This window comes from Eimeria tenella, genomic scaffold, assembly GCF_000499545.2.
Source record: "Eimeria tenella Houghton genomic scaffold, Eth_scaff92, whole genome shotgun sequence".
Lineage (NCBI taxonomy): Eukaryota > Apicomplexa > Conoidasida > Eucoccidiorida > Eimeriidae > Eimeria > Eimeria tenella.
Window position 1 is genome coordinate 90752 of NW_013543468.1, and position 12627 is coordinate 103378.

General features: G+C 50.7%; 2 protein-coding genes across 2 annotated transcripts; one reads left to right on the plus strand and one right to left on the minus strand.

Moving 5' to 3' along the window:
- Positions 1-23: 23 nt before the first annotated feature.
- On the plus strand, positions 24-794 carry ETH_00000585 (AGC kinase, putative; the record flags this gene model as incomplete). Its single annotated transcript, XM_013378640.1, has 3 exons — positions 24-121; positions 245-413; positions 699-794. 3 exons carry the CDS (start codon positions 24-26, stop codon positions 792-794), a joined length of 363 nt encoding a protein of 120 aa, XP_013234094.1.
- A 3062-nt stretch (positions 795-3856) lies between these two features.
- On the minus strand, positions 3857-10890 carry ETH_00000590 (uncharacterized protein; the record flags this gene model as incomplete). The annotated part of the gene is made up of 9 exons (XM_013378641.1): positions 3857-4828; positions 4930-5035; positions 5199-5544; positions 5665-5713; positions 5882-6676; positions 6808-7188; positions 7314-7384; positions 7593-10279; positions 10502-10890. The coding sequence occupies 9 exons, from the start codon at positions 10888-10890 to the stop codon at positions 3857-3859; spliced, it is 5796 nt and encodes a 1931-aa protein (XP_013234095.1).
- Between the last annotated feature and the right edge of the window lie 1737 nt (positions 10891-12627).

Below are 12627 nucleotides of genomic sequence, written 5' to 3' on the forward strand. Positions count from 1 at the left end.
CTCTTGGGATTTTGATTTACGAAATGATTGTTGGCTATCCACCATTTCTTGACGATGATCCTCTCGGGATTTATCAGAAAATCTTGAGCGGCAAATACGTCTTCCCCAAGTTTTTTGACAAGTGAGCACTGCCGGGCTGATAGCAATCTTTGTTGCAGCTCTGCTTGAAATCTGGAGGCTTTATAGTGTCATTGTGTTTAGCTTTCATTTTTGCTTTTCATTGCAAGAGCGTCGTTTTCCACAGGGATGCAAAACTTCTTGTACGGAAGCTGCTACAGGCTGATCTCAGCAAGCGCTGGGGGAACTTAAAAGATGGCGTGAAAGACATCAAAGAGTGCAAATGGTTTTCGACAATTGACTTCGCCGACATCCGCGCAAAAAGAATTCCAGCAAAATTCAAACCAGTCATCAAGGTGAGCCTTCCCGGCTGAAGTCGCACTGGCTCCCTTCGAACACGGAATTACTGCAGAGAGTTTGCCAAGATATATTCCGCTAAGTTCTAAGCACAGTTCCGCCACAAAGTTTCTTGGATTGCTTGAAACCAAAACAACAAAAGGCGGCGGCACCGCAACTTCGGTCCATTTGCTACATGCAGAGTGCATGCGGAGATGGAGTTCCATGATCGCGCTGTTCCGTTGTGTTACTAGTGACACTGGATCATATGCAAAGTTACATCACAGTGCACTGTATGCTCTCAGGGTGTCGACGACCTTTCGAACTTCGAGTCATATCCCGAGGAAAAGGAAGATTCCCCCGCCATTGACCCTAACAAAGACCCGTTCAAATCTTGGTGAAAAGATCCGACTTGTTTTTCGGAATTCGACGCACAGAGAAGTACCACGATGCCGCAAGCCTGCCTATGAATTCTTCTAACTCACACAGGCTCGCTTATCAGACAGCTCTTCAAATGCTACTTTTCCCTGCACGCACCCAATCCGCTATATTCTGGCGGCTCTTCTCATGCCTTCCATTGGTGGTCTTGCCTTGATGCATTGGAGAACTTCGTGTCTAACTCGTCGTGTTGTGCTCGCAATTTTGAACAGAGTGCCTCACAGCTTTTCCCAATACTCAGAAACTGCATTGTTGCCAGATAAGTCTTTGCTGGTCAAGCTTTTGTTGTTCCCTGTAAAGAATCTCAGGGACGATTCTCCCCTTTGTAATATTATTTACCGCAAAGCTTTTAGGCGTATCTTCCGTGCTGCTTCATAGTGATAGACAGCATTATACGCCTGCAACTCAGTCAACCGAGTTACCGCCATCTCGCACTCTACGAATAATTGTGCGTAGGGTGCCTCGCCGTGCAACTTCATAACTTCCTTCACTCGCCAGTGTCACATTATTCACCTAGTTACTAGCCACACAATCCAGAAATTGAGTCCTGGATGGTGAACCAAGAGTACCGGAAGGCGTGAGAGAAGCCGAAGAAACTTCATTTAAAGAGCCAAGGCGCTTCGCGTTAATTTCGTTGGGACCCAACAATGAAAGATCCTAGAGAAGCATCCTGCTCAATGTGAACTTTTATAAGAGCCGTTCAAGCACTAAGCAGGCTTCTCGTTCCTATCTTTTCGGGAAGAATGAATCTTATGTGCTTGAAACAAGCAGCAGAATGCTTGTTTCTAGCACATAAGATTCCCTATTCCCGTGGTATTAACAAAGGCATTTCTTGTTGAGCAGAAGGAAAGAATTGCCCGCAGTGCTTATATGCGCGAAAATTCAGTAGATGTATCGTGCCTTCATAGCAATTTAATGCGCTTATCCAAGGAAAACATGGTCTTCCATCGACGTTACATAGGAGAGCCAATGTCTCAACGCCTTATGGCGAGAATCAAGCAAATCTCAAAGAAGAGAGCCTTCAGACGACTGTTGCAGTTTGGTAGCCATCTGCAGCAGCTTTTTTATACCCTATGCTCATTCGCTCCACGATACACCACGCGCTTATTCAGCTTCACAGTTCTGGGCCAGACATTACCGTACCTGCTGCTGCGTCAGGCTGCAGCTGGGTGTTGTTAGCTGCAGTCTGCTGCAGTGCACACGCCTGAGGATTGCACGTTAAAATGCTGGTGCGATGCAGACCTATCCAATCTGCCGGCATGCAGACCTTCGAAGAGTATGGTGAAGCGTTAATTCATCACGAGCATTTCGCTGTGAAGCGAGCGGCGCACACGAGCCGCTGCACGCCTGAAGCAGCCGTCTTCATCTGCAAAACACACGAAGTGAGTCTCAGTGAGATATGCGTTGCAAAAGAGGCTGAAGATTTATATTCACCGGTACTTCTACGCTGATCATTGTTTGCTGTTGCCTTTGTTGCACATCTGGCTACTTTGTTGCTTCCGTTGCAACGTATGTGGTATCACCAGTAACTCGACTTGTGGAAATGGTGCGATTTACCTACTAAAGCGATAATGCGTTTGAATTCCAGCAGAGTGCAATCCTACTTACTAGCTGTCCTCTTGAGGCTGCATTAAGTCAGGGTTCTCGTAGTGTAGGTCTCGTAGTGACTGCTACTCTTGCTTCACGCTGATTCATTGATGCTGCGTCTTGCCGTTGGCTCCAAAGTTGCAGAGTAACCCGCAAAGGAACATCGCTTTGAAAACTCTAGAGACAAGAATGTCACTTCGTGTTGCCTGCAGCCTAGAAAATGTTTTATTCCCTGTTCCTTTTAGAATGCATGCGTCACCATGCTCACATGAATAAATGTTTTATCTCCTGTCCCTTTCAAGATGCATGCCGCGTCATGCCATCTCTCACGAGCACCTAATGCAAAAACCACTGGCTGATCGCAGCCTCCAGATACACACGGAAAATTAGTCCGCCAGGCAAGGAAAGCAGGACTCCCTTCAAGGCAGCAGCACCATAGTATCCATTCAGCCTCGGACCCAGCTCGAGCCTCTCAGTTTGTACCACTTTGTACACGCTACAAAGAATCGTAGGTCTCACAGAAGCGCCTCAAAGATCTTAAAAGGCGTACCGTTTTGCACCTTTAAGACACAAGTGACGTTGCAACACTAACGTGCCGTATCGGCAGCCCGGGTGGGTCCCTCAATAGTCACTAAGGGAGTTGGTTTGGCGGCTCCTGTAGGTAGGCCTCCAGAGTCCGATATTTTATAGTTGTTCCGAATATCATTGCCACTCACGAAGCGTGCGGGCTCCCTGATCCCGAGGCATACGTCGACACTTTACATTCCCAGGTCCCCATAGTGTTCCAATTTGTGAACTCATATCTGTAACATCCTAATTAGTCAGCAAAAGCCCAGTGCAGGCAATTCCAGACCAAACAATATGACAAATGATCGAGCATCTTCAGGAATGAAATGCTCTTCGGTAAATCACTATCGCCCGCCCGCACTACCCTCAGCAGTTATATCGTAGCCCTTCACTAAGGCTCTCACGCTCTGTATACGATGAAAGCTAAACGTGCCAGATGTACACTGCAGCCCGAAAAAGCTTCCAGATCACACCAGGTAGAGACCGCCTTAGCTGCTCTACTGGCCTCAAGTGGATCTTCCGTTGCTCATCTCTGCAAGCATCTTAGGCATGACATGCACCGGTTAGCGGCGTGAACAATTTCAACCCTCTGCTTAGCGACTTGCGCGTCTCCATTAGCGTAGACTACTCTTAGTGCTGTATACGCTGCATGGAGAACAAACAGACTGGGGAACCGGACTCTCAACGCTGACAAATACTAAGGCCCCCCTTGAGACAGCTCAAAGGTTTTGACGCTAAGAGCTCCTGTAGAGCGGCCTAGAAGCCCCTGACGCTTCAAAGTCGGATGTTTATTGTCGAGTAGAAACTCTTTACAACTAAAATGAAGCTATACTTCCACTTCACAATGAATTGCTGCTCTCGTGAGCGGACATTATGATGCTCCACCTGACCCCGCTGCCGAACTCGCATTATCAGGTTCTTGGGTTCCTGCGCTTCCCGCAGGAGAAGCGCTCAACGGACCATCTCCCGTGCCGTCCGCTATGGATGATTCATCGGAGGATGGCAGTAAAGGCGATGGGCTCGAGCAAAAGTCCACATTGGCGTTCGGCATGCCTTTTGGAGGTGGTGTTCCGGAGTCAGCATCTGGCAACTGGAGAACTCCTTGTGCGCCCATGACGGCCCCAGAAGTCGTGGAGGACGCGCCTGACGCCTCACGCTTTGGCCGCAGAAGTATACGGTCGGAAGATGCGAAATCAAGTAGTCCTCGCCGCCCGCAGGCACTACGCAGTTGACGAGGACCAATACTCTTCAAGGGGTCGGCATCGCCCTTCTGTAGCTTCCCTGTAGGCCTAATGGTATTTGAGCTAGGGAGATCTGCAGGTTGCGTATTATACCGACCAAATCGATAATGTTGCTGAGTCGTTGCCGCAGATGCCATTGTGACTCCATTAGAATTAGGCGCTGCTCTTCCACTATTCAGGTTCCGTGAATGAGAGGGTACCCTCCTTTCTAGCGCTGATGAGTCTTTGATGCTGTTGCCGGCGGCGGTGATGTGTCTGCTTAATGCAGGCAACTCCGTATTCTGGCGATACCGGCCGCTCTTTGTGTGCTGCATTGGGGACTTCTGATATGTCAGCAACATTGGGCAACGTAGAGACCGGTCACTGCAGCGTCTGCTGTCATCGGTTGCGGCATCTTGGTTTTGCCTCGTTTCAATGACCTTACCGAGACTATCCCTTCTTTTCAGCTCTACTGTGCCATCTTGCCGGCTGGCACGCGCTGCAGCCTCCTGTGCCTTCACCGCAGCCTCTGCTGCTGCTGCTGCAGTATAAGCAGCAGAAACTGCACTAGAAACGGATGACCCATCGGACATATCTGACGGCGCCGAAAAATGCGTCACAGCCTACAGGGCACACAAAAAGCAGTTTCAGGACGCATAAATGAAGGGCACTAAATTAATCTTCACGGACATCGATAGCGCTGCCTCGCATGAAAAAATCTTACTGTCTTATCGCTAACGCCACCAGCGCCTTGTTTCACCGGCCACAAATGCGCATCGTCAACAGTCACAAAACCAGCCTCGCCATTGCGGCCATTCCAAAGTTCGTCCCTAAACAGCAAGCACTGAGAGTCTCAAAAAGCACCATCAAGACTCAGAGGAAAGCGCTCGCTATGTTCAGACGCCACTCAACTCCCACGTGCCATCGGATCATAGGGGCTAGCAGAGGACAGAGCACATGACTTATTAATGGCTGGGAGTCAGAACAACTAACCACGACTGTGTGATAAGAATTACAGCAGTGTGAACACTTTTCACAAGCTGGCATGCCATCTCCAAGCCCCATCCTGTATCTGTTTGAGCATGGCCCGGAGGACTGGCTGCTTCGGGTGCTGGAAGTGTCATGTGTTTCGAAGCCCGCATTTCAGTGGGCCTTTCTTTTTCAGGCAAAGCTGAGGGCGCGGGAGATGAAGACCGTGAGCCAACCGACGCCGCTCCCAACAAGGTCGATTGCGGAATCGTGCAGGAGGGATTTTCCCTCGTAAAGTCCTGCTGGATTGACCTGGCCAAGTCAGCGAGCTCACTCTGGCGGCTCTTCAACTCCCTACAATACGACTTGGCTGCAACACATCATGTCAAAGTGGCAATAAAGATACTATCTTCATGCCTAATTCTTCGTGAGAAGAGACACTCAATCCCTTGATAGCGCCTTGATAGCGCCGGATTCTTCTTATACTCACTTATCGTGATCGCAAGCTCTAGCCCCTCTGAAGCTGAGCTGCAGCTGTCCTGAAGAAGGCAAGGGGGGAAAGACCCACAGGAGACCACCACTTACATCTACTGGCACTCCACAGCGCCTCGAGGTGGTATTTTTGTTCAACGGCAACAACTGTTAATGCTGATTCTGAGGGAGCCTGAGTGTTATTCCTAGAAAAAGGCTGGCCCGTCGCGCAGCACCTGATCATTGCTTTGTGTCGCAGGTTGCGAATGTACCCCTTCAACTGAAAGGCTAGGTGACATTTTGGAAGCCATTTTGAACATCCGTAGGTGTTTCATCATGGTACATTGTCTCTGCCACTCCCGCAGAAGATAGTGGTTAATCGACTCCACGTCCAAACAAACTGCACAGCTGCACCTGCGCGGAATTGCTGGACCCGTTAAGTGGTCCAAGTCACTGAACGTAGCACCGTGCGGCGCCCCAGTCGCCGAATAATCGCCATAGATCTCTTTTCCGAGCAGCTGCGGGATCTTTCCTTGAAAGGCATCACCTGCGACAGGCGCTTTCTCCCCGCAGGAGCTTGCAACTCCGGCACGGTAAAGGCTGACATGCAACAACGAGAATCCCTTGAGTCCTGGAGGACAGATTTTTGCTGAATTTGCAAGACAGCCAAAATTAAAGTCTGCGTTGTCCTTCCAGACTTCAAATTTCTCTAGCGCACTATTCAGCTTTGTTTTGTTCACCCATATTTTTGCGTACTGCTTGTGAGGCAGCAAGCTTCCATGAACACTGGCCTCGCTGTATTTCAAATTCGGCTCCATTTCAAAGGAAAAGTCGGTGCGCATCTCGTTGTAAATTTCAGCACAGATCCTGTATAACCTCTTCAGAACTGATGACTGCTGAATGCTTACTAAAGCGCCTTCTAACTTGTCCAGGCGGCGGCTCTCAGTCTGCCACTGCTCATCGAGGCCCAGCAGAAACTGCAGCATGGCCAGGCGCTCACGGACTTGCGGGATCCGGGCTACTAAAATGAACTGCGACAAACAACGTATTTGCAGGAGAAAAGCTTGCTGTGCAGCTTGGCAGCGGCGCCTTACAGGCTCGAAGAGAAATGTGGTAGGATAAACGCCTACTGAACAGACAACGGCTTCAATGGGAGAGATACCTTTTGCTCAGAGGGTGACAACGTCATCTCGCCAGCCCGCTGCAGTAGACGCTCAGTCGATTCTTCGGATGGCCAGGCGCGTCTTAGCACTGCCAAAATTTTTGCCAATGCCTCCGCGTCACCCGTCCAACTGCATCCATTTGATCGGCTCAACGCCTGCCGAAGCACCAAACTGTCCGTACTAGAGCACTTTGTAGTGTCGAGCAACTTCTGAGCTGCACGCAGAGTGGTCTCTGGCAGCTTGAAGTTTTCTAGCACTGTAGAAAGCAGGTATATGCACTGTCCACTCTGTCCCAGTGCTTTCATCAGCGCCTCGGATTCTTCCTTCGACAAGGCACTTTTCCTATCACCTATCGGGATCGTCCCAGACTTCTTTCTCGTCTAAGCGGAACAGTCCACAAAAGTCCGCACGAATAAGTTGCACGGCTATAATTGGCCAAACTTGACACGAATACTGTGAAGACACCACGCCTCTGAGCTACCGCTAAACAGAGTAGGCGGCTTACCGCCGACCTGCCGGTAGGAGTAGAGCCTTTGAGCAACCGCGAATCGTACTCAGACACAGTATCGCGAGATGCTGAGCAAACCAACACAAGCAGCCGAGCAGCAAGTGCATGCGCTTCTGCGGAGTCCTCCTTTACAATAAAACAACTTCGTAAAGGCGCAGCTGGCAAACTCCCTGGTGGAGTTGCTGTCCGCCCCTTCCTCATTATCTACTTAAATGGTTTCACGACGGGGAAGCATCCATGTCTAACTGAAATGAAGTACTCCTTTTGCAGATGTACCAGAGTTTGACTCCAGCGCAGTATCCTTTGAAGTGTCACTAGGCATTCCGCCCCCCGAGGCGTGGGAAAGCCTTTGTGTTACAGGGGAGCTCATGCGAAGCTCCGCCTTCAGCGCGCTTACAGTCCGCTCATCAGTTTCAACCTTCTTCTTTAGCCCAGTCATCATGCGTTTAGACATGTAGACAGCGGCTTTGCATAAAGCGGCGACATCACTTTTTGAGCTCGAAGGGGCCTTGTCCTCTTGCTGTGGGACCTCATGTGTATGAGCCTCCTCAGTATGAACTGCTTTTGGCCGGCCGGCATCCTGCTGTTGCCTGTTCTTCGCCTCAGCCAGCTCCTTACGAAGCTCATCTATTTCTGCTGCCTTGGCTGCCAAATCGCTAGCCTGCTTTTCAATGATAGAACTAGTTTGTTTTGTTTCCCCATCCAAGCGATTACAACGGTCCAGGGCTTCCTGTAGCTGTCGGCATATATTATCTCGCTCCGTCATTAAACTCTTACAGTTCTCCTCTGTCGCGGCTAAGCTTGCTCGGCACTTATCGTACAAAGCATGTATCTTCGCCTCCCCCTCTCTTGACACCAAAAGCTCCGCATTCAGATGCCTTTGCTGGTTTGCATGCTTCTCAGTTTCCTGCTGCAGTTGAACCATTTCTTCCTGTGTCTCACGTAGTTTGCTTTCCAGCTCTTCTATTCTGTTTACTGCATCCTGCAGCAGACGATTAGCATCTCGCAGCTGTTCGGCGTAGAAACTTTTCTCCTGGTTTTGTAACTTCTGCTTCAGAGCTTCCTCGGTTTTTTCCTGTTGAACCTCTTCTGCAAGCAGGACTTCCTCTTTCACCATATCCTGCCTCCGCCACGCTTCACCAGCCGCTGAGGAAACCGTCGAAATCTTTGTGCGCAACTTCGTCTCTCGCTTCTCAAGGTCTGTCGCTCTGATGCTTTCGCTCTTCGCTGTAAGGGTTTCTTTCTGGGCTTCGAGTCTATCAAATTGCACCTTCTGTAGTTTTGTGTAGCTTTCTTCGGCCAGCTCGGCCCTTCGTCGTTCTCTCTTTAGCGTTGCTTGGAGTTCAGAAACCATCAAGCTTTGCTCTTGCAGTCGCTGCCACAATGCATTCGGTGTTTGACAGTCGCTCCCTGCAGAACTGTTACGCGACGTCCATTCGCCGCGCGTGCAGCCTAAAGTCGGTGTCTCGTAGTCTACAGATGCAACGCTGGTGGGAAACAAAGCCTTCCTAAGATATCGGAACAGCTTTGCAGCCAAGCGCCACATGACGTGCACGGCAGCAGCGGCCAAAACGCATCCCATCATTGAGCCGACAGCCACGGGGTCTATTATTTTGAGCGGCTGTGAGCGCTGCAGCATGAGGGCCGGTTCACGCAGAGGAGGAGGCCACGTCAGCAAAGCTGCAACTTGTGCAGAGGGCAGCCGCAGCAGTAGCAGTGTTGACAGGACAGAGAGCCGCAGTGGTTGCAGTGTGGTCCAAGTAAACATGACGAATTCGCGGTCTGGCAGGAGGAGGACCCAACATGTCAGACAAGCAGCCAAAATCTCGAGACCCGCAGCACCCCGTTTGCTGCCACCACTGGCGCTCCAACTCACTGACGTGCTATTTTCGCCGCGATTAGGGGCGGACGCAGTTGTGACACAGTCAGAACGTCTGCCTAAGAGCTTCCCCACAACGAATATCAACAGGACAATAGCTCTAAAAGCGACTGTTGCGGCTACACACAGCAGCGATAGCACCACAAATGTCACGGCGAAGGCAGTGAGCGCACTCTTGCTCCCAACTGTCACATAGCCCATCAACTTGCTCATGAGGCCACTATCGATGACGAATCCTGAAGCGATTAAGCGCTGCCTGAGTGCTGAAGGAACAGCGAGACACAGCCTGTTCACAACGGTGGAAAGGGAGTAAACAAGCATCAGCATAAGCGCCAAGCAGTAGTGTCCCATCTCCAGGACGCTCTCCTGTTCGTCAAAAGCTATATGGGCCTGCTGTTCCCTGTCAGGCCACGCAGGGGGCACGTCAACATCTCTGTTGCCGGCATCGCGACTGCCGCCGCAGAGAAAAGTATGGGCAGAGCTGGGAAGGCTTCGCACTGCAGTTTGGATAGCATTTCTAAACCAAACCACCCACCAGAACTCCGTTCCCGTGTTATCTCCCGGCATGTCTGGAGCATCTGTAGCGTTGCACGTTCCACTTACACTAGCAAGGATTCCAGCGCGCCTTAGTAGAGATGAAAACGGCTGCAACACCGCGCTCTCTATCCACCAGGACAGCGCTCGTAGCCATGTGGCCAGCTTTTCGTACTGCCGTCGTGACGCAAAGTGCAGTAGCCAGACAAGGTGATCCGATGCCTCTCGCCCTCTGGCCACCGCCGTTGCTGCAATCTTAACGTGCTGTGGTGAATCAGAGTTCAGAAGCAGCGGCGGCAGGCCGCCGCCCAGCCAAGCGTGGCCTGGAGGAAGTGACACTCCTCCGCCTCCCTGCAGGGTCTGTAGCCCTTCTTGCGAGTCGTCTCTCACCAGCGATGCAGCCAAGAAGGCTACGAGCAACAACAGCAAGTAAAACGCGCAGTGCCAATATCGAAGAGGGAGACGGCTCCAACATCGCTCTTGAAGACGACGGTACCGTGACACTGGCTGCTGCTCTTCTGTAGGCCTAGAGCTTCTTGACCGGTTGTTTCTGTATGATAAACAAACCAAGCCGAATAGCTCAAGCAAAACCTGTTCTAAAGAGTACAAAGTGTTGGCGTTAGTCACTGTAAAGACATTTGCTGCGGCAAGGCTTGCCCACACTCAGAGCTCCCAGCGGTTTCGTTTTAGCTACTGTTTGTACGAATCCTTAGCTACAGCGAAGCACGTGGCTGCTGTAAGATATGCGAGTGCAGCGATTTAACTTCCCTACCTGCAGCTCGACAGCACCATACGGAACATGCAGCAGAGGAGCCATCCCAGATGAAGGCGAGACAAGACAATGGCGACAAAGAGCAACACAGGATGCCCGCCTGGTTGGAATAAGGTGAGAACTGCCCATGACGACAACAGCAGACCACACTGGGTAGCAATCTGCCGAAGGCCTAGAAATGGCGTCGGACCTTTCTCTTTTGTGTTGCTGTCAACTAGTGGCTTTTTGCAGCGTGCATCCCGCAGGCTGTCCTGCTTATTGTCCGTCTGTTTCTGTACATCGCCTGCACTTTCTGTTGTGGGCGTGTTTGCCGTAACGGTGGTCTCCCCGGTCGAGTGCCTCGCAGTTGAGAGATCTGCTTGCTTCGACGCCACCCAGGAGTTCAACATCTTGTGAGGCGTAGCAGTAGTCCCGATGCTGGCTTCAGCTGATTCTGCAGAACTAGCTGCCGTGATGGATGCCACGGTGCCAGTGGTGTGCTCTTTCGCCTGTGTGGTCGTTGCTTCTTGTGGTTGCTACGTCTTAGCATTGGCGCAAGTGCAGCCCCACAAAGCATATATACTGAATAGAGGCACTGGCTTGCTTGTCAATGGATATACAAGATACCCTGATGGTTCTGTCCGCCGTTAGCCTGGTGATTCAACTTGGGCTCGCAGGAGCACGACCGCTACTGGGAATTCCTGGCATCCCCTTCAAGGCTTCCGTTAAGTTCAGACGCGACAGTAAACAAGACAGTTCAAGGAACGTACCTTATCGTTCCGGCACTCTTGGACTTCTTCAAGCGATCAGTGCCTACTCTTGTTGGTTGCAACATCTCGAGCATAGCCTGTGAGGTTCGTTTCCATGGAAAGGCCCCCGGCACATACCCAACAGAAGTGCTCACACGCCAATCTACTTCCGGAGATCAACGCCAGAAAAACGAAATAAGTGTCCTGCGCCGCTTCAGAAGCCTTAACGGAGTTCGTTGCAACCCGAGACAGTTCGAGGCGTGTGTCGAGCTCAAGTAGTTGCTACATGAGGTGAGTCCTCAAGGCAGTACAGTATAAAGTGTAAATTGATGAAAAAAGACTGTTAAATGATGTTTTCTAGCGATGTCACAGCGCTGCTAAGATCAGGCTAGCCCTGTTGCACCTGCTGATGATGCAGGCAACATTTGTATTTCACTAGTTACCTTCCCATCAGAGAGTAACTGCCACCATGAAGCTTTGCCTTTCGCGCCTTTCACTGTGTCAGTTTCCCACATTTAGCCAACGAGTACTTGTTTTTGGCCCCACGTCGCTCTTACCCCATGCGACCGCGGGGCCGCTGTTGGGTGCCACTTGGGTGCGGTGGTCTGCCGTTAGCGTTTCGGGCTTGTTTTTGTTGAAATAGAGGTTCTACCTAGATAGTCAACTCATTTAGAGAGCAGTTAAGCAATATTTAGTATGGTTATGAGGGCGTTTGCAAACACCGGTCCATCACTGAAGTTGACTGTTGCACTTCAGTACAACTAAAACTTGTTAAGCGGTTAGTTACCTTTAGCTTAATGAAGAGGTGCTTTCTAAGCAGGCAAGAGCCAGTGTGGCCATGCTTTAGAGGTAAAGGGTCCACTTGCCACTACGCACCAGTAGATTCAGCGTACCACACCTTTGAGAACGCTAGCTGGTGTCCGCTCCAAACGACCCACTGTCGAGGCCTGGGCCACAGCGTTTCCATAAAATAATAGCCCCAGCTTCAGCTGGGCCACCGTTCTATGGAAAGAAACCGCTGAGCCACAGCGTCAGCGAGGCTGGACTTCAACGGGATTCATGAGCTCTGCCGAGCTACCCAGCTTTAGTGTCGACCATATTTTCTGTTTAGAACCAAAATCAAGCGCTATGCAATTAATTGGAAGCGCTCTAAACCAGACAAAGACTCATTGTAGCAGCAGCCCAGTCAAAGGCCTGTCCATGAAGAAGGACTTTATTTGATGCAGTGGTGCCTCCGCTGTTCATGCAAGGCAGGCTGAGCGTAACTCCTACACGATTACATACTAATATTGAGCCCATCTAGGGGCGATAGGAATTCTTCAACACTACCAAGGTACAGTGTCCGACTTTACTCTCTTCTGCGGCAGTTAGCGTATGCCTGCAACATGTCATCAACAT